The following is a 20,693-nucleotide window of genomic DNA, read 5'->3' on the forward strand; positions in this document are numbered from 1 at the left end:
TTTAAGAATTTCTTATTAATAGAAGATCTTACTATAAAATAATATCTTATAATTATTAAAGTCGAAAATTATTATTTAGAATAAAAATAAGAATTAACTATATTAAAGATTTATAATCGCGAGCTTTATAACGCTAGCTTATTATCTATAATTAGCGAAGATCTATTTATATTAATTACTATCGTATCTCTAATAAATATATTAATTAAGACGAAAATACTTCGCTTTAAAAGAATATATTTTTATAAGAATATTAATAAGAAAGAGTATCTACGCTAATTTCGCGAAGTCGAAATTAAGTTTTTTATAAGTTCTAAATATTTTATTATTAACTAATTAAGAATTATTTATTATATATAATTTTTAGAAGATAACTCTAATATTTAATAATATAGATACTATTAAATCTATAATTTAGAGAATATAACTTTTAAATTCTTTAAGTAGTTTTTACTTAATTTAATAGCGAATCTAGTAAATCGCTATCTTCTTATATACGAAAAGTAGAAGAAGGCTAAATAACGCTTTAATTAAAAGATATTTATTTTTAAAATTTATTTAAAGAAGTTAGAGGTTTATATAATTTTATTTTTTAAGAAATATCGAATTAATTTCTTTTTAGCTAAGCTTAAATTAGAGTTTAAAAATAAGATTCTAAGTACTAGTAGTATATCGAAATAATAAAAAGAAATTCTTACTTAGATTATTATATAGAAAAAGATTTTAAAACGCGTATACTTTAATAATAATTTCTATTTAAAATCTTCGAGGGAATCCGCTAAGGATAAATCTTTAGAGAATTAAATTTCGAAATCTAAATTAGCTTTAAACGGCGGCGCTTATATAGCGCGTATTTAAGATAATAATATAAAGTATAAAGTCGAATTCTTTAACTCTAATTATAAGAAGAATAATTATTTCTATTATAGAAAATAGAGTTATTAGATATCTAAGTATCTAGATCTCGATAAATTATCTATAGTCTATATCGGCGTAATATTAATAAAAAAAGATCCGGCCTTATAATCGCCTTAGAAGCGAGATAAGAACGATAATTAATAAAGATAATTTCTTTTATTTTTACGAAGAAGTAGATAAAGCTTTAGAGTAAATAAAGATAACTCGTTACTCTACTCGATACTAAAGCGTATATTAATTTAATTTTATAAAAATTTATAATTTAATAAGACTTAAAATCTTACGATATTATTTTATTATAATTAAAAGCGTTAAGTAATTAAAGTATATATTATTATAACGCGTATTTATTAAACTATTAATTAATAGATAGCTAGAATTAAAATAAAAAGTATAATATATTCTTTTATATTATTAATTAAAAAGGCCTTAATATCGTATTAAATATACTCGAGTTAAATTAATTATAAGTATTACTAGATCTAGCGACGAAGTAATAATAATTTAAAATTAACGCTAATAAATTATAAATTAAAGAATTAATTAAATTTATTTAAACTATTAAATAGAAATTAAATATATTCGTAATTATATATATCGCGATAATATAAAGCGAATCGAAAAATAGGCGTAGTCTAAAGCTTTCTTAGAAGTTACTAGAGTTTAATAACGTTTTTTTTAATAAAAAAGTAAAAATCTTATTTACGCTTAAGTAAAAAGATTATATTATTAAGATTAAAAGCGATAAAAAGTCGTTATATAACTTCTTATATAATCTATCTTAAACGAAATTAGCGAAGCTATAATATTATCTAAAGAATTTCCTTTAGAAAAATTAAATTTATTATTTAACTTTCTTAGTCGAAGTATTAATTCTTTTTATTTCTAAAAAGAATAAGAGGCTTTATTTTTATATTAATTATCGGGGCCTAAACGCGATAACTATTAAAAATCGATATTTATTATTTTTAATTATTAAGACTTTAAATCGCTTATATAGCGTTAAAGTCTTTATAAAGCTAAACTTTAAGAATATCTATTATTAAATTTAAATTAAAGAAAATAATAAATAAAAAATAGCGTTTCGTAATTACTACGGCCACTTCGAATATTTAATTATATCTTTTAGACTCGCTAATATATTAATAACTTTTTAAATATATATTAATAGAGTCTTTATAAGTTTAATAAATATAATATATATAATATATTTAAATAATATTCTAATTTATAATATTAAGCTAATAAAGTATTAGTAGTATATTAAATAAATACTTAAGCGTTTATATTAATTTCAACTATACGCTAGTCTAAAGAAGTTGTAACGGGGTTTAGATGTGTGTGACTTAGCAACGATATTTCAATTATTACTATATAAGATAGACTGAATTCTAGAGAACTCAGTAGAAATGCCTCGTAGATAATATGTTAGTAAGAGAGATTAGATCTCTATTATTAACACCTTTACTATACGCCTAGTATTATCGTATAGTTATATTAGAGAGATAGTTTTTTTAAATCTAATATAGCCCTAAACTATATCCGGTCTAAGTTCTCTACACTCTTACGACCCTTATAATTATCCTTCCTTTTTTTTAAGTTAAGCCTCTATAAGATATTATATTCGAGAAAGAAGAATTATATAAATATCGAATAATAGCAACGTTACTAATTAGATACTTATTCGAAGTCTTAACGCTAAACTTCTATTCTCTTATTATATTAATATTTAGATAATCTTATTAAAACTATAAAATCTCCGCGTAGAGTAGAAAATGAGATAAAAGAGTATTATTATTTATAGCACCGTAACGAAGGTTAATACTTTCTTTTGCCCTTATTCTTCAACGTAGATTTATTCAAAACGCGTCGCTATAATCTTCTTTCAATTACTACTAATTCTACTATAGACTTATTAGAATATTTTTAATAAAACTTACTTAACAGCTTTTATAGATAAGAGATCCCTTCGAAGGGCTCCCACGTATCCTTTAAATCGAGATATTCTTTTTAGTAAACTTGATAATATAGATCTTCTACCTTATCGTTCTTACTCGATTTAAAAACTATACTATTCACGATACTAGCAACAATATATTTAAATATATTATCTTTATCAAATTCTATATCTTTTAGCCGCGAGCTTATCTCCCCTTTTTTTAAAAAGTTCTTTTCTAGTAAGAATACGTAAAAGACGTTATAAATACGTTAGCGTTTCGATAACTATAAGCGATATAACTGTAAGCCGATTATATTAGTAATAAAAAAAGAACTAAAGTTTTTATACTTCAATTTGCGATTACGCTTGATTCTAATATATTTAATATTTAGTTATATCGAGTTACTAATCTTATAATCGCGAGACTTACGATACTTATTAGCGTATTTAACTTATAATTACTAAGCTATTAGAATTACATTTTTATAGATATTTATTAAAGTAAAGAGATACTTAGCGTTCTCAATTATAGCTTTAAAACGAGATCTAAGATTAATCTCTTTATTCTATAATATTCTTAAATTATAGCTAATATTAGTCTCGAAGAATAATATACTAATAATAGAGTTCTTCGCGTTATTATATGCGAATTCGGCTGTTGATAGCTACTATATTCAATCGTTCTACTTCTAATAGACGAAGGCTTATAAGTATTATTTTATAGTACTATTCTATCTCTTAGTCTAGTTATTAATCTAAGAGTAATATATAATCGATAAGCGCTATTTTATTCTTAGAAAATACGCTATATTAGACTAAAACTAAGAGATAAATAGCGAATTACGATCTGTTACTATTAAGTTAGATAATCTATAATATTATATTATAATTTCGATTAGTATCTATACGAACTACTTAGCATTAAGCGTCTTATTTATAAAGATATAATACGCTATCTTTATAAGACGATTTATAATTATAAGAATCGCATTATAAGAGTAATTACGTTAATCTTTAAAAGGCGATAATTTAGTAATAAAGTTAAGAGAGATATCTTTTTACTTATAAGTCGAAGTTGATAAAAGAGTTAATTTACTATATAGCTTATATCTAGATAATTTAGTTATAGCGTATATAGAGTATAATATAATATATTCTTTTATATTAGTAGTAAGTCTTAACTAAAAGTACTTACGTTAAATTAATGCTTAAGTCTTCTCAGTATTAAAATAGCTCGCTAGTAAACTATCGTGATATCTCTTAAAAACTATATCTCGTAGAGACTTAAGAATATAGATCTTCTTATTATAATATAATCTCTTATTAGAGTAACTATAGAATTAACCGCTTAAGTCGCTTAAAGAGTTACTTATATTAAACTTTAGCTATATAAATACTTCTCTTATATAATTATCCTTACGAGTTAGCTTTATAAGCTTATCGTTAAAGAACTAATTATTAATAGAGTCTCTTATAGAATTCTTAGCTATAATAGTAGTATGAATATATACTTATTATTAATATATATTAAAGACTTTATATATTCCCACAACGAGCATTCGGAAATAGTCGAATATAAACCTTATTCTTCTCACTACGCGAAACCCTTATAAGATTTCTTTAAGTTCACTTAATAACTAATAGTTCTCTCATTAGACAGTACCATCGTCTTATTTATATTCCGAGATCCTACTTAGAGAATTTACGGGATTATCTATTTCTTTTCAATATTCGATTATAAAGTTATAGCGGCTAAACTCTTAGATCTATTATATTTACCTACTATTTAAATATATTATACTTATAAACTTCTTAAGATTATAATAGTTTATTAAGACTTCGATCTTATAATAACTACTCTTATAGTAATAATATTAATATTTAAATAACTCTATAATAGCTAGCAGCTCTTTATTATAAATATTATACTATATCTTAATTAAGATTTACTTATAGAAGTAATAGGCGATTAGATATTACTTCTTACTATATAGTTATATTAAAATACCCTCTAGAATATAGTTTAATATATTCATCTCTACCTGTATTAGTAGCTCGAGATTAAAATACTATAAGACCGATACGGTCGTAAAGGCTATCTTTAGTTTATCGAATACTTTTCATATATCTTCGGTAAATATAAAGGAAGCACGCTTATCCCCTTAAGACTTAAGCGATTTTAAACTAAATATTACTAAGATATCTTCTTATATATTAATAACTTATAAGTCTTCTATAAATAATAATAACTTTATTAACTTTATAAGAGGTATAATAATCTTATTAAAGCCTCGAATAAATCTGCGATAGAAGTTTATAAATCTAATAAATACCTAAATATCTTATAGTAATTTCAGCTTTAGTTAGTTCTTAACTAATAATATTTAATCTTTCTTTATATTTATCTTAGTAGAAATAATCACATAGCTAAGAAAGTATATCTCGTCTATATTAAAACGATATTTCTAAAGATTAACGAATAGTCTATACTATCTTAATCGATTTAATATTCACTTTACAACCTTAATATACTTTACACTTATATCTTACGTATAAATAAGAATATTATCAAGGTAAACAATATAGAAGACATCTAGCTTCTTAGCTAATACTTAATTAATATACGCTTAAAATGTTATAAAGACATTTATAAGTCTAAATAATAAGACTTAATACTCGTAATAATTATAACATATTCTAAACGCAGTCTTTTACTTATTATCTCTCTTAATATAAAAATAATAATATATAGCGATAAGATTTAATTAAGTATATCTCTTAATTATAGCTAGGCGATTAATAGATTTCTCGATTAAAAGAAGAAGATAACGATTCTTAATTATAATTATATTTAATCTTTAATAATTTATATAAAGGCGTAAGCCCTCGCTAAGTTTTCATATAAAGAGAATTAATAATCTCATCGGCGATATAGATAATTATATAAAACTAGTTCTTAAATTATACTCAATATAATCTTATAAGATTTCAAGCTTTATTTTATTCAGATTATAGATTAGTCTATAAAGCGATTATTTCTTATTTATAAAGTCGATAGCGTAATTTATAAACCCGTACTTCGATAACTCAGTAGTACCACTATTTAAAAAGATATCGAAGTATTTATAATACTCTAAAAAGAGCTTTATAATCTCAATAATAGCAAAGCTAGTCTAAGTAATATTTTGCTTATAATCTCTATAAATAAAAGGCTTATTAATAAATATCACTTAACGCGTATATATAATAAAATAGTATATTTCTTTATTAATAACTAGCTTAGCAAACTTCTTTAAATTAATAATATCGACCTAACACATAATTATAAGAGCTACTGTCGCGATATACATTCTTTACTAAAATAATCTCTTAATCTAATCGATATTAGAATTCGCTATAATTAACTACGATATTCTAAGAATTATTTAAATATCGATATCTATAGTAAGAAAGATATCCTAAAAATAGCGGATTTAACCTTATTTATTCTCTTACTAAAATTTAATATAGTATATCTCATAGATCTTAACTATCTTATCGTAAATTATATTAAATCTAATATTAATATTAAGTACTAATAAGCTTATCTTCTAAGCGATTATACGATTAATAATATTTACTTTAATATTATTATTAGCTAATATATTAAAGTTTTTAATCTTATTCTTAATATTTAGTATTAAAATATTCTTAATATAAAGATTATTTATCTTCGATAATTTTTTAATCCGCTAATTTATAGCGTAGACCTTCGCCACCTATATCTTAACATCGATAAGAGATTCTATCTTAATTATAAATAAGAAGATTAAGTCGTTATATAAGTTAATACTCGAGTCGCGAGCTTAACTATCTAACGAATTATTTATCGATTTAGAATTATCTATAATTATCTCTCGTAAAAACATAGCGATCGAAGTCGTTACTATATCTATTTATTTTTTATTAACTTTAATATCTTAGAGAAGTTAAAGAATACTTATTCTTTAATAATATAATCTTAAGTAAGATATCTATATATATTATACTTATAGCACGCGCCGTTTTTATAATAACGCTCTCATATATTATTCTTTAACTTATCTTTATATATTATAAATTCCTTAATTTCTTCTTTCTTTTTCTCTTACTCGATAATAGCTTCGTTATAATCTTTAAATTTCTAATCGATAACCCCCTTACATTCGAATTTAATATCTTTCTTTTTATCTTAAGACTTCGTTAACCCCTCGAATTAAGATTTATTCTTATTAATATTCTTTAATTATTAAAGCTTCATTAATCGCTTATACTTATATAACTATATTAGTAACTCTTATATAATCTTTAATCTTATTATAAGCTTATTTAGCTTAATATAATACTCTAATAACACTTATACGCGAAAGTAATCGAAGAATTATTAATTAATTATAGACCTTAGCTAATTTAAAGTCTATAGACGAATATATAGCTTATAAGTATAGTTATAGAAGATATTAATTATATCTAACCTACGTTACCTAATAATAGCGAGCTTCTAATTACTCTTACTCTATATTTCGTCTTTATCTCCTTTAAGAAACTCGTAAAGTAACTCTATAAAGTGTATTTACGATCGAGATTCTTCTGAATATTAAAGCTTCTACGATTTAAAGTTAATCTTAACTCATTTTTTAAGATAATCTTCGATATAGGCGATCTTCTTTATAACCTACTCCCTACGTTTAATCATTTATTATTTTATATCGATTCTGATAAGCTTATCTCGCTCGAATTCTTTAAAGATAAACTATCGTTAATACTTATCGATAAAACTATTTAATTCCTCAATATCGATTCTCTTATAGAATTTTAAATCTTTTAATTTTAGACTTAGTTTCTCTTTCTTTAAAAAGCTCTAAGTCTTATAATTTAATAATATATTACGTCGATAAGCTAGAGTTATCTAATATTCTTAAAAAGCCGCTAACTCGATTATATTAATGAGAGTATCTATAAACTCATTATCTCGAGAAGTAGAGTATTATATATTATTATTACTCGAATTAGAAGATTCTATATAAAAACTTCCTTCTTCTATATTATTATTAGAAACTTCGATATTATATTATTTTCATCTAGCCTATTTTAAGGCGAATATAATACTTCGTAGATAATAGCGAGGGTTATAATAGTAATATTGCTAAAAGTCAAATACACTTTTCTTACTAACGTAGATAGCTAAGAGTTAAAAAATTTAGAATTATAATAAGATTTAGATATATATAACTTAGCAATAATATTTCAATTATTACTATATAAGATAGACTGAATTCTAGAGAACTCAGTGAGAATATCTCGTAGATAATATGTTAGTAAGGGAGATTAGACTTCTATTATTAACATCTTTACTATACGTCTAATACTATCGTATAGTTATATTTACTAACCGAAAAGATATAGTATATTTCATAGAATATTTCATATCAAGTGATATTATATCGTACCCGGGTATGGTATGAGTAGGGTCGAATATCATATCATTTTTCTGGTATGAGTTCGAAATCTTGGCGGGATATTCCACGGTATAATATATCTATGAAATTATACCATGGAATAGTATATATATAAAATATCTCTACTGAGATTTCTATATTTATAGAATAATCCGACTAAGATATATAGAATATATTTATTCTTCTTTATTAAGAGAGAGGGAATATAAAGAGTAATTTAATATAGCTATTTATCTTTTTATTAATATTAATAATTAGAATAATAATTAAAATTATAAGCGTCTCTATTCTTCTTCTTAAAATTATAATATAAAAGAATATTCTAAATTTTAAATCTTTAAATATTATAAGAATAAAATTCTATAATTATCTCTATTTATATATTCGCCTTAACGCGTTAAATAAGCTTAATAAACTTTATATTTATTCTTCTCTTAAACCCTCCGTTACTCTTCTATTCTACTCTATCGTAATTCTTTTAAATATTCTAAATCTATCTTTATTTAATTAAACTTATTAACTATTTATAAATAAATTCGCTTCTCGAGTTATCTTAGATCTTTTTATCGAGATTAGATTTATTATTATTAACTCTCTCTAATTATAAGCTCGTTAATTATTTCTTTATATATTATAGAGTATTAATAATATATCTTAATAAACTTATAAATATTAAACTTATTAAAATACTTTTTATAAGCTCGTTATCTTTATTAATATAATTATTATAATTATTAATTAAATTTTTATATAAAGTATTATTAGCTCTTTTAATCTAATCTAATATACTAAGATCTCCTTTAAGATTAAATTTAATTTATTTAAACTTATTTTCTTAATACTTTATATAAAGAATTATTATTAAAATACGAAATATCGCTAGTAAATAATACTTCTAAGTATTATAATACCTTTTAGTTATTAAGAAATATCGCTTATATATAATAGCCTTCGTAAGAGAATAAAGAATATTACGAGTTATTCGAGCGATTATAATATATTTAAACTTTAATTTTTTTTATTACTCTAGAATTGAGAGATTCGCTAGATTATTAAAAGAAGCTTTATAAAGGTTAGAAATAAGATTATAACTAGAATAATAACTAGAAGACTTATTATTTCATTTATATTACTAAAGCTAATTATATTTATTCTTATTATCTAAATTCTTAATCTCGAATTTTATTACTTAATCGAGTATATTTTTATTTAGTTAATTTATTCGCTTAACTCTTTATAATTAACTACTTATATTAATATTTTAATAATTTTAAAATATCTTTTTAAGCGCTTCTTAGTAGACTTTTATTTATAACTTCTTCTTAATATTAATCTTCTAATTTAATTTCTTTAATTTTATATTATTATAATTTAAATATAGAAGTATAACTTATTTATATAGATAATCTAAATCTAATTAAGTTCGATTATAATAGATAATTAATTTCTCATAAACCGTCTTAAGAGCTTTAAGAAATTCTTTTTTTTAAAAAATTCTCTTTCTTCTTAATTTTCTAAGCTTTTTATCTATATAATTAAATAAATAATTATAAATATTAAAGATATAATAAATTATAATCTTCTTTTCTCTATTTATTAACTTTATAAATTTATAAAAAGATTTAATAAACTAAATTAAATATTAAATTTATTAGAAATTAATCGAAAATTATTTAGACGCCTAAATTATAATTTCTATTTATAATTATTTTTTATTATTTAATCTTAAGTAGGTAGTTAATCTATTTTTTAAAAAGTGTATAATATTAATATAAAGAAGTAAAGCGCGGATTAATATCTAATAAGTTAAATCTTAGCGAGTCTTAATATTCTAAAAGAGCTTAAAAAAGCGTTTCTAATAATATTACTTCTTTTTAGAAAATTAATATTTATCTAATATTAAAACGTTTTTATCTTAAAATTATTTAATTTATAATATAAAAAAGATCTCTTTACGCTAGCCGCTAGTATTAATATATATAATAATTTTTTAAATCTTAATATAATTAATAATATAATAATTAGAATAATAATAAGAAATATTATATTTTTGCTAGAATTATCGATAAATTAATTATACTTATTTAAACTTAATTCTTATCTTCTTTATTACTCTAGCTTTTCTAGAATTTCTTATTTATTAAAGTAATTCTAATATTATCTAGAAATTCTTTTAAGACTAGTTAAATAATATATATTATATAAAAATATATTATAAATAATCTAAAAACTTAAATTCTTTAATATTAAGTAAGTTTTTTACTATAGAAATAAAAAGATAAATAATTAAATCTTCGAAGAGTATATTATTATTATTAGCGTTATTAATTATAAGTCTAAATATATAATTCTAAATCTTATATTTTATAAGAATTAAATTAATAATACTTATAAGTTTCTAGCTAATATATTTATCTTCGATATATTTAAAGCTTATAAGAATCTTATATTATTATTAATTAATATTAATAAAAAAGATTAAGATTATTATAAATAATTAATAATTATAAGATAATTAATAATCTAAAGCTAGAGAGACTTTAATATTATCGACTAATAAATTCTTTAATAATTTTATCTCTAGCTCTATAGCTTTTCTTATTAATCGATTCTTTATAATAAATATTAACTTTAATTATATATTAAAGTTAAGATAGCGTAAAAGTTATAGTATTTTAAAATTATTAGTAATTATAAATAAAATACTAATATTTACAATTTAGCGACGAAATTATTTTTAAAAGTCTTCGCGTATAAGCTTTCGGTCTTCTAGTATTATAAGAAAATCTTAATATTATTTTTTCTAGAGTAAATAGTAAGCTAGATATTCTATTTATCGTTTTATTTATTAATAATCTATATTATCTAATTTAGAAATATATCTAATTTTTATAATTATTAACTAGATTCATTTATTATAAACTACTTAAATTAGATTTCTTAATATATCTCTTAAACTTAATATATACGATGAAGGAGGAGTACCGAGCATATCATTGGCCATGCGACGATGCCTTCTTGCTGCATGTCAGCGTCTTGAATGCGAGATTGCGACAGCCCCGAACATGTCCAAAATTTGCATCATTTACCGTCACCACGGAGCACGGCAAGGTAAGATGGTGATGTTCTGACAAAAAGAAGAATAACAGAAGTCAGGGTCTCCCAATAGGTGTGCAGTGTGTTTGGTTTCATCGCGTTGCGCTCATACCAGACTACAAGATGTTTATTATTTACATTCCGATCAGAGCTGCCAGGTACGGGGAGGAGAGACAGCGGATTGGAGGCAGTCATCGCCATCGGCAATCATCGACCTTGGTCTCCAGCCCAAAAGAAGGACAACGAATCATCTTGACGTTTCCGGCGCACTGCCAAACACAATCACGCACGACATTAAACTGGCGATTGGAGAAAGGGGCATTCGCTTGTGTTAAGAGACTTAAAAGCCGCATGGAATCCTAGCGCCAAGCTCCTTAGCGAAATTAGCTACCCCTACCCCTGGATTCCTTTTCCTGCCTACCTCCCCCCCCCACACGTCTCACCTCGTCGTCGCCGCTCTCTTCTCTGTCGTTCTTCACTATCTTGGAACAGAAATCAAGTCACTCATTTCTTGATCTCTGCTTCTTTCCTCGAAACCAACACTCTTTTACAGTCCCATTCACTCCTTAAACATCCAAACATATCGCTTCTAGAACGCGCTGGTCCCAGGTTCAATAGCAGGTACGACCTAAACGCACCCCGTTTCATTGTTATCAATACCGCCACCCTCAGCCACGTGTGCTTGCTTCGCATTGTCGGACAGCCAAAGGAGCATGACTGTTCCATTCACTTCGAGTCTCGGCCTTTGTCCCTTGCCCAACCAATGTAGAATTCGAACTGCCTGATCCTACATACAAACATTCACTCCGCCATAGCCTTGAATTCACTCTGCCTCAGCTCTCTATTGTACTCCTCAAGTACTGTCCAGTCTCTTCAATTGTTCACGTTGCTTCCGAGGCTTTGCTACTCTTAACGTTAACACTCATTTACCAAACACCTTATCGCTGACAACACTCCTTTCAGACTCACTTCCACTCAATCTTCGCATCTAGCAAACCTATCTATCATCAGCGTCATCATTACCCACACATAGCTTCCGCAATACTTAGCAATTATACATCGCAATGCAACTTTCATACCAGGCTTTGGTCCTGGCGGCCCTGAGCCTCGAATGCGCCCTTGCTCACCCGACGCACCATCAACTACATAAGCACAGGCGAGACCTTGCTGACCTGCTTCACCAGAAGCGTACAGACTTCAGCGACCCGGCCACCTATGCCCCCGGAACCTTTCAAGATCTTGATTGGGCGTCCATATGCGCCGGAGGCAAATGCGATCCCAGCAGCAAGTCTTCCAGCCCGGCCCCAGCAAATCCAGCCCCAGCAGTCCCAGCTCCAGCAAACCCAGCCCCAGCAAATCCAGCCCCAGCCAGCGTACCCGAAACGGGGTCAGGGACTACGGGCGGTTCTACATCGCCCAGTACACCCGCTTCAAGCCCCCCCGGCATCCACTAGTTCAGCTTCCAGCTCCGGCTCCGGTTCCGGTTCTGGTTCTGGCATCTGCAACGACCTCAGCAGCGTCTGGACAAAGGGCGACACAAGCCGATCTAATGCAGTCTACATGGGAGACGGCAGCAAATGCCCTGGTGGGTGCACGTCAGCCGATAGCACAAAATACAGCACCTATGGCGCCGCTACATTATCAGCAAACAGTGGGGACGCATACCGAGGCAATGTTGGCGAACCATATGGTCAGAACTTGCTACCCTTAAGCGATTGCAATACCGACGGCCATGATTACTCCATCACCTTCGCTGCCAAGAGCCCAGTCACTATCGCTTTGTGGAACAAAGTTGGAGATGACTGGCAGACCTCCGGTCGGACTATGACCGGCGCGAGCCGTAACGCCTGGTTCCTCTTCGATCTTGCGGCCAACGAAAATGCTGTCATCGGCGTCGCCGCTAATAGTCAGGTTTCATTCTCTCAGGTCTGCGACAGGAACGAAAACGGTCAGTTCAATTGCCCTTGGGGCGAGGCCGATTTCTCGGACACCAACAACGGGGCCTGGAGCGGCTACGACTATTCCGTCGAAGCGAACAACTATGTCAACAGTGGTGGAATCAGTGTGACCGTCGATGGATTTGACGTCAGTGATTCTAACGGGTGCGGTTTCTACAAGGCCGGTCAAGAGGACACAGGATGCAATACCAACCCGCCCGCGGGATCTATGCATGTCAAAGTTAGCGTGGGCTAAGCTTCAGAGTACGAAAATTTCATATAACGTAAGTCACATGAATGTTGCAGCTACTGAAGTGCTCTCGCTGACCACCAACCCACAGACTTCATCTGGTCTGGGGCAGCATTGCATGTATTTTGCTTCGAGTACCCTTGCAGGGCCCTTCCAGAGATATACTGCGAGCCATTTATACCCATGTATACCTTTGACTGGTTATATTGCAATCTCTCCAGCGGTAACTAAGCGGATATCTGGCATAACCTTTCAAATGTCAATGACCAAACTCTGGGGTTCGAGTGGTGCGCTGGCGTAACTCTTGTGTCATGTCCCTTTAGCCGGTGGTTTGGTGCGTATGTCTAAAATATCATTTACATCTTACGCGCAATAATGTATAGTGCTGTGACCTGTCGAAGCCTCCATGCACCGTGACATTCACCCCCGAGCGAGGCCTTGAATAGAAGATGGATGCGAGCTTCATGACCGACGTCTCGAACTACACAACAGGGCACGTCGCTGCCAACCAGACCAGCGATTTTAATCGCCGACAACGATCATTCAACACCCATTCTAGGCCTTCAATCCAACCAGGCAGCATGACAAGCTCCGCAAAACCACCGCACCCCCTTCCCCTCCTCCTCCAATTCCCCCTTCCGCATCGCGGTCCTCGCTCACCGTGCTCGCCCAAAGTTGCCATCCTTCTCGACAGCTCGCCCGCCCTACCCACTCCCCCACAGCCCAACCGTCCGCGTTTTCAAACCGACCACCCCCACCGCGTCCCGTCCAAGGCTCCAAGACGGGGTCCGGAGTCTGTGCGCGTGCTGTCTGAGCTATCTTCCTCCTCCTATTCCGCTAATCGTGGCCATCATACCCGAATCCTCCTTCCCCAGATGTCCCTTCCCACGCTCCCTCCCATCCAACCCCCACATCCTCCTCCTCCACCACCCTCCTTTTGATCCACCATACTCCCCAGTCTCCAACGTTATCGTTATCTTCCTCTCCTCTGTTGTTTCCATCTCGGATTTTCCAAGCTCCCGTATTCCCCCCCCCACAACGTCCCAGCTCCGACGGCTTTGGTTCCCCCCCCCGCAAACGATGGGAGTGAGTGACTAGCGCACCGTTGTGCCTGCCGCTGGCACATCCCTCTCTCTCTCCGTCGTTAAAAAAAATCACCAGGAGCCGCGCGTCGAGACTCTGCGACTTTGAGTGTGTAGGGGCGCGCGAAGTGGTGCCGGAGGTGTGGATGCGGGGAGGGGGATTGGAGGGGGGGGGATCGGCCGTGGAGGGGATTTTGGGCCTGGAAGGAGGGCGTGGTGGGGGATTGGGGGAGGATGGCGGGGGATTGGAGGGGATCGGTCCCGATGAGGTTTCTGAGTCTGGAGAGGTGGTGTGGTGGGGTGGTGCTTGGGATGGGATGGGAAGGGATGGGAAGGGCGGCGGGAGGAGGGGTGGATGGATGGATGGATGGTGTTGGTTTGAGGGAGGGGGAGGGAGGGAGCTGTGGGTTGTTCTTTTGGGGATATTTCGAGATGGATGGAATAGACTATTTGTTTTTGGTGAAGAGCCATCACGGTGTGCGGGAATGGGAGATATCTGATCTCAATATTATCGATCTGAGTAGTGAAGGGAAGCTGGGTTTTTACGTGGAAGATATTATTCTTTTGGGGGATTTCAAGTATGGAATAGCCGACTCGTTCTGGTGAAGAGGCATCACGGTGTGTGAGAATGGGAGATATCTGATCTCAATATTATCGATCTGAGTAGTGAAGGGAAGCTGGCTGGGTTTCCTACGTGGAAGATTATTTCTCTAGGGAATTTCAAGATGAAATAGCCGACTTGTTCTGGTGAAGAGTTATAACAGTGTGCGAGAATGGAAAAAGCCTGAGCTGTGTGTGACGGTCAACCAGTTTTGATATTTCGCCTGCTTTTTCCCCCCTCTATGCATGCATGACTTTTGCTCGATCCTCTTACTTTTGATGAAGGAAGTTCGCATTTGGCCCTTGTGATTTGAATTACTCATGTGTTAAGAGACCGTTGGACACGATTGTGAAGTTCATTCAACGCCATTCATACTGCAGTGCCCTACTCGGGGTGTGTGCGTCATTGATCTAGACAGTCTATTGGGCTGCTTACCTACCATATGGACCGTTTGCAAGGGTACGGTTGATCATGAAATGTGTTAACCGAACAGGTTAGGTCAGACCCAGGACTGCAGGTACCCGGAGGCCGCGTCAACGGAGAGATAGCACCCAAGTGAAGCCCAGATCTCGATCCCCAAAATACATCCCATCACAGTCGTTACGATAGCGTCAGGCCCCGTCACACTCACTTGTTATCCATTAAAGATATCATCCTCAAGCAATATGCGTACCTTTCTAACGGTTGTTATCCCCTCACTTCTTCTCTTCGATGGGGTCACCGCTCAATGCGCGGCTGGTACGGCCCAGGAGATCAACGGCAATTGGTATTGCTCCGAGGTGAACGCCGTCACATACGCGAGTTTCCCGGGCTTCGGTTCTTATGAAAAGATCACAGACATGAACGCGAATACTGGCGACTGCAGTAGCGTGCGTTATAACTACAGTGGCTCACTGTCTCCGTTGAACGAAGAGGTTGGTTCCCCTCGAGGGTGAAACGGTTTGATGGTGTTTTGCTAATTAGAGGTCTTCGTAAGCTCTCTTTACATATTCGCGGTCCCACTTGGCTGAAGCAAGTTGCCGTCTATATGCCCACAACTATCGCCAACGAGAAGCGAAGCACTGAACTGAATGGCCACCATCGACGGCATGCAGCCGCAGCCGCAGCAGTGCGCCATCACGGTGGGCATCAGCACCTTCACGATCGCCACGGCAAGGTCAAAGCAGTCGAAAAGTCTCGGCTTTCGAAGCGTGCTGTCGGTGATCTGGTATCCGCTACTATCGATGGTCAGCTTGTTTCATGGACGAACGTCTATGCTGGGCCTGGTGTCGCTACCGACGCGCCTGTGCTGGGAGCTATCGATGACACGAGTGCTTCGACTTCTGATGCTGACACGACCGAAGACACGAATATGACTTCTCAGAGCTCTACCTTGTCTTCTTCCACGACTACAAGCACGTCGAGCTCGAGTAAATCGAGTGCACCAGCAACGGGCGAAGGTTGGACTCGTCAGGCTTATCTCAACGCAGCAAGCGGTGCGGTCGAGGGTCTGATGTTTCTGAATCACTTCGGCGGGACGGATGGGGTTTCTGGGACCAGCGCTGGTGGACCAGCGTCAGGGAACTTTTGACCATGTGGAAACGGGATAGAAATGCTGACGACCGCAACAGCTTTGGTGCCTCTCTTTCCTACGCTTCCTCTGACGGCCAATCTGGCGCCGCCTCACCCCAAGTGCTCTCGAATGCGATGATTGAAGACGACACCGAAGTAATCATCATGACCGACCAAAGTTGCGACGACGGAGGCTGTGGATTCACGCGTCCTGGAGGGGTTGCATACCGTAAATCGCGCTTTCCCTATCTTTCCTCTCCCGACTGCTAACTTAGGGGCGACTTAGATGGCTTCTCGGGCGCCCAGAAGGTCTTTCTCCTCGAATTCTCTATGCCTCTCACGAATTCCACTACCTTCAATGGCGACATGCCCGCCATTTGGCTTCTCAACGCGCACATACCTCTGACATCTCAGTACGGCACCAACGCCGAGTGCTCATGGTACGTTCGTTTTGACACAACCTGTTTATTCTCCGTACCGCAACATGTGCCGCCAGTCTTGCTTCTGGAGCAAGAAGCCCACTTGATCTTCTGGAGCCATCTTGTCGCTCAAGTCAATTACCTCAAAGGAGACACGCTGACATTTCAACCTTCTACAGCTGGACGTCTGGATGTGGCGAATTCGACCTCTTCGAGGTTCTCGACTCTGGGAACTTTCGCTGCAAATCGACATTGCACATGGCACCAGCCGGAGGAAGCAGTGATTGGTTTCGGCGCCCTACTGGCGGAAGCATTACGGCTGCAGTGGTGATCGCAGGGGAGCATGAGGTCGCTGCCATCAGGGTTCTGGGCGATGGCCAGTCGTTTGATACGACTCTGAATGAGGACGTGGTGAATGGGTGGGTCAACGAGGAGGGAAGCGTGTTCAAGATGGAGGGTTAAGAACAAGGAGAAGGAGCGGGATAGAGTGTCGGATTGGGTAGACGTGTATGGCAAGTCCAAGCACCTGGCTCTGTAGCTGGTTTTTATACGTACGTACAAAAGCCCACTGTTCGTAGTCAGATGTGGTGCAAATTCAAAGACGGAACCATGGCTTCTTTGAGAGATTTGCAGAATCCCTTCGTAATGAAGTATGAGGCCAGGCTCGTCTCGTCTCAAAGACACTGACGAGACGCAATCACAAATATTTCAAAGACCATATTATTCATCGTTTTGTCCTCGAAAAAGTACAGGATCTAAGATCTGCCGTTGCGCCGTTGGGATAATATTTTGAAGCCTAATCTTAGCCCAATTCATCAGCGTCATCCGAGCCGAGGCTACTCGTACTCTATCACTCCCGCCAAGCACAAACGCTGGAGCCGGGGTTACACACCTTCAAAACAGACCTTGAAAGCAAAGCCCATTTATTGTGAACATTCACCAATCTCCTAATACCAACCGGCCGCAATCCATCCAATATATCCAGTACTTCTCCGTAACTAGCAAATCCTTCACCCGGAAGAACAAGGCAGCACTCACCCGCATGTCGTTTTTCTCCACCCCCAGCCGAAACACGAAGAGATAAATAACCCCGCGAAGACTGCACGCCAAATTGGCGGGAATACGCCGATTGAAGGTTTGAGGTGCTTTGTAGCCTTCCAGAGAATCAGTCTCCCTGATCATGGCGGCGGTATCACCGCCCAAGCCCTGGGAAAGGGCAAACGCAGCTGGTAGGTGTCCTGGTGAGCCCTACACAGTCCTGGAGCACTGCATCTTTTAGAACCAACGGGCTAATGGTAGTGAATGAACAGCTACCGGCGTATCCTCAACCTCGACCCCAAATCCTCACACCACAACCCCAATAACTTCGTCCTCACCGCCCGCTCTCCCGGACAAACCCTCCTCCCTCGCCTCCGTCGTAAATCGCAATTCTTCAACGTACTCCCCCATTAACCAAAACCGTTTCTCCTCCTCCCCTTACTCCGGCGTAGGAAGCTACTCCTCGCCCTATTCGCGGTTTGGCGGCATGGGCAATTCGATGTATGGCGGGGGCTACGGCTCCATGTACGGCGGCGTGGGAGGAATGGGGGGAATGGGAATGGGAGGTTACGGAGGAGGAATGTACGGTCAGCCGGGCATGATGGGCAATGGGGATCCGAATGATCCGAATAGCTTGACGAATTCGTTCAGTCAGAGCACGCAGGCGACGTTTCAGATAATTGAGAGTTTGGTCGGGGCGTTCGGGGGGTTTGCGCAGATGTTGGAAAGTACTTACATGGCTACGCATTCGAGTTTCTTTGGTGTGTTCCTTCTTTTCCTATGATCTTGTTCCTTGTCCACCCACGCCTTACTCCTACATGCTGATGCAAGACGTTTGCTGACTGTGGGGGTGATACAGCAATGGTACAAGTGGCCGAACAATTTTCCACCCTCCGTACAACCCTCGGTTCCATACTCGGCATCTTTACCGTCCTCCGCTGGCTTCGCACACTCTTCGCCAAAGTCACCGGCCGCCCTCCACCCGCGGACGCCACATCACTCACTCCCTCGGCGTTCGCATCATTCCAAGGACTGTCTCCGTCAGGTCCCTCTCTTCTCCAAAACGGCCAACCAACACCTTCAAAGAAACCGTTCTTGATATTCCTAGCCGCTGTGATTGGGTTGCCGTATCTTATGACGAAACTAATACGGAGTCTAGCGAGACAGAATAAGGAACAGCAGAATCTGTACAATCAGGAGGGCAGAATGATACTCGGGCCTGATGGGCAGCCGATGCAGGAACAGCAACCACATCAACCGATTGATCCTTCGAAATTGGACTTCTGTCGTCTGCTGTACGACTACACACCAGAAAGCATGACTCAAGGCGGTTCGCCTACCGAAGGTATAGACCTCGAGGTCAAGAAAGGCGATCTCGTCGCTGTGCTCAGCAAATCAGATCCGATGGGCAATCCAAGCGATTGGTGGAGGTGTAGAGCGCGAGACGGGCGTGTGGGTTATCTTCCTGGCCTCTATCTCGAAGGAATCCAAAGAAAACAGCAACCGCAAATCGACAATGGCGGGCGCGTGAACACCATGTCATCTTTAGCTGCCGCTGGGAGCGGAGAAGAGAGCAGAAGTAATAGTCTCAAGGTCGAGGCTAAGGGTCCAAAGGTTGAGAGCAAAGCGGCTGATATTTCAGCTGAGAGTTTCCAGAGGAGTCAGTTCTACAACTAGTTCCAAAGCAATTGTAGCATCGGCAAAAGCGTACATAGGGGAAAAGGGCAAAGGCGTTGCGATAGTCTTCCTGCACATAGGTTGGTTGCGGGGCTTGAGCTTTGGGTATTGGCTCCGAATCGAAAATATGAGCGGGCGGTACGCCCGTACCGTCATTGTTGGGGAGCGAATTTTACGAGGACGACAGGACTCAATGAAATATACTGCATCTTGTGCTTTGATTGTAATAACGATAAAGCTCAAATCCGCTTCCGCACTCGTCAAATGTACAAATATACATTACACGGCACTGGCCACCCTGAAGGGCGCCTGGGCGTTAAGGCCATGTTCAGTAGATCTACAGACCCACATCCAGGAGCAAGCGATCTATCGGCGTCGTACCCTACCTACAAAATATCTGTTGCTATCTCTTAGAACAGCATCAAGGGTCTCCATCCCTTCGGGCAAAGCATTTGATACCGTAGATTCTCAAATTTCCTGTTTTGGCAGACTCACTTTGGCATATGGTCCGGAACCGAAGCATTTTCCAATTCGGTTCGAGGGTGCTTGCGTCCGCACGGTGGTGGATCTGCCGGGAGAGGTTTTGCTGATGTATCTCAAGCTAGCGGCATACCTTGGTGCAGCCAACGAATGAAATATGGTGTATGGAGTATATGTATGATACAGATCCCCTCGGCCGAGGGGGATGAGTGTTGGGAGCCACGTTTG

General features: G+C 35.4%; 3 protein-coding genes across 3 annotated transcripts; all 3 read left to right on the plus strand.

Annotated features, from left to right (window-relative positions):
* Positions 1-12,645: 12,645 nt before the first annotated feature.
* HO173_001756 (uncharacterized protein) lies at positions 12,646-13,623 on the plus strand (the record flags this gene model as incomplete). The annotated part of the gene is made up of 1 exon (XM_037303693.1): positions 12,646-13,623. One exon carries the CDS (start codon positions 12,646-12,648, stop codon positions 13,621-13,623), a length of 978 nt encoding a protein of 325 aa, XP_037169415.1.
* A 2,342-nt stretch (positions 13,624-15,965) lies between these two features.
* On the plus strand, positions 15,966-17,732 carry HO173_001757 (uncharacterized protein; the record flags this gene model as incomplete). Its single annotated transcript, XM_037303694.1, has 5 exons — positions 15,966-16,214; positions 16,277-16,854; positions 16,911-17,080; positions 17,138-17,291; positions 17,450-17,732. 5 exons carry the CDS (start codon positions 15,966-15,968, stop codon positions 17,730-17,732), a joined length of 1,434 nt encoding a protein of 477 aa, XP_037169416.1.
* Positions 17,733-18,450: 718 nt separating this feature from the next.
* HO173_001758 (uncharacterized protein) lies at positions 18,451-19,985 on the plus strand (the record flags this gene model as incomplete). The annotated part of the gene is made up of 3 exons (XM_037303695.1): positions 18,451-18,499; positions 18,581-19,069; positions 19,168-19,985. 3 exons carry the CDS (start codon positions 18,451-18,453, stop codon positions 19,983-19,985), a joined length of 1,356 nt encoding a protein of 451 aa, XP_037169417.1.
* Positions 19,986-20,693: the final 708 nt, after the last annotated feature.

Source organism: Letharia columbiana (genome assembly GCF_014066305.1).
Source record: "Letharia columbiana isolate WasteWater2 chromosome Unknown Sc0000003_s0, whole genome shotgun sequence".
In the NCBI taxonomy this organism is placed as follows: Eukaryota; Fungi; Ascomycota; class Lecanoromycetes; order Lecanorales; family Parmeliaceae; genus Letharia; species Letharia columbiana.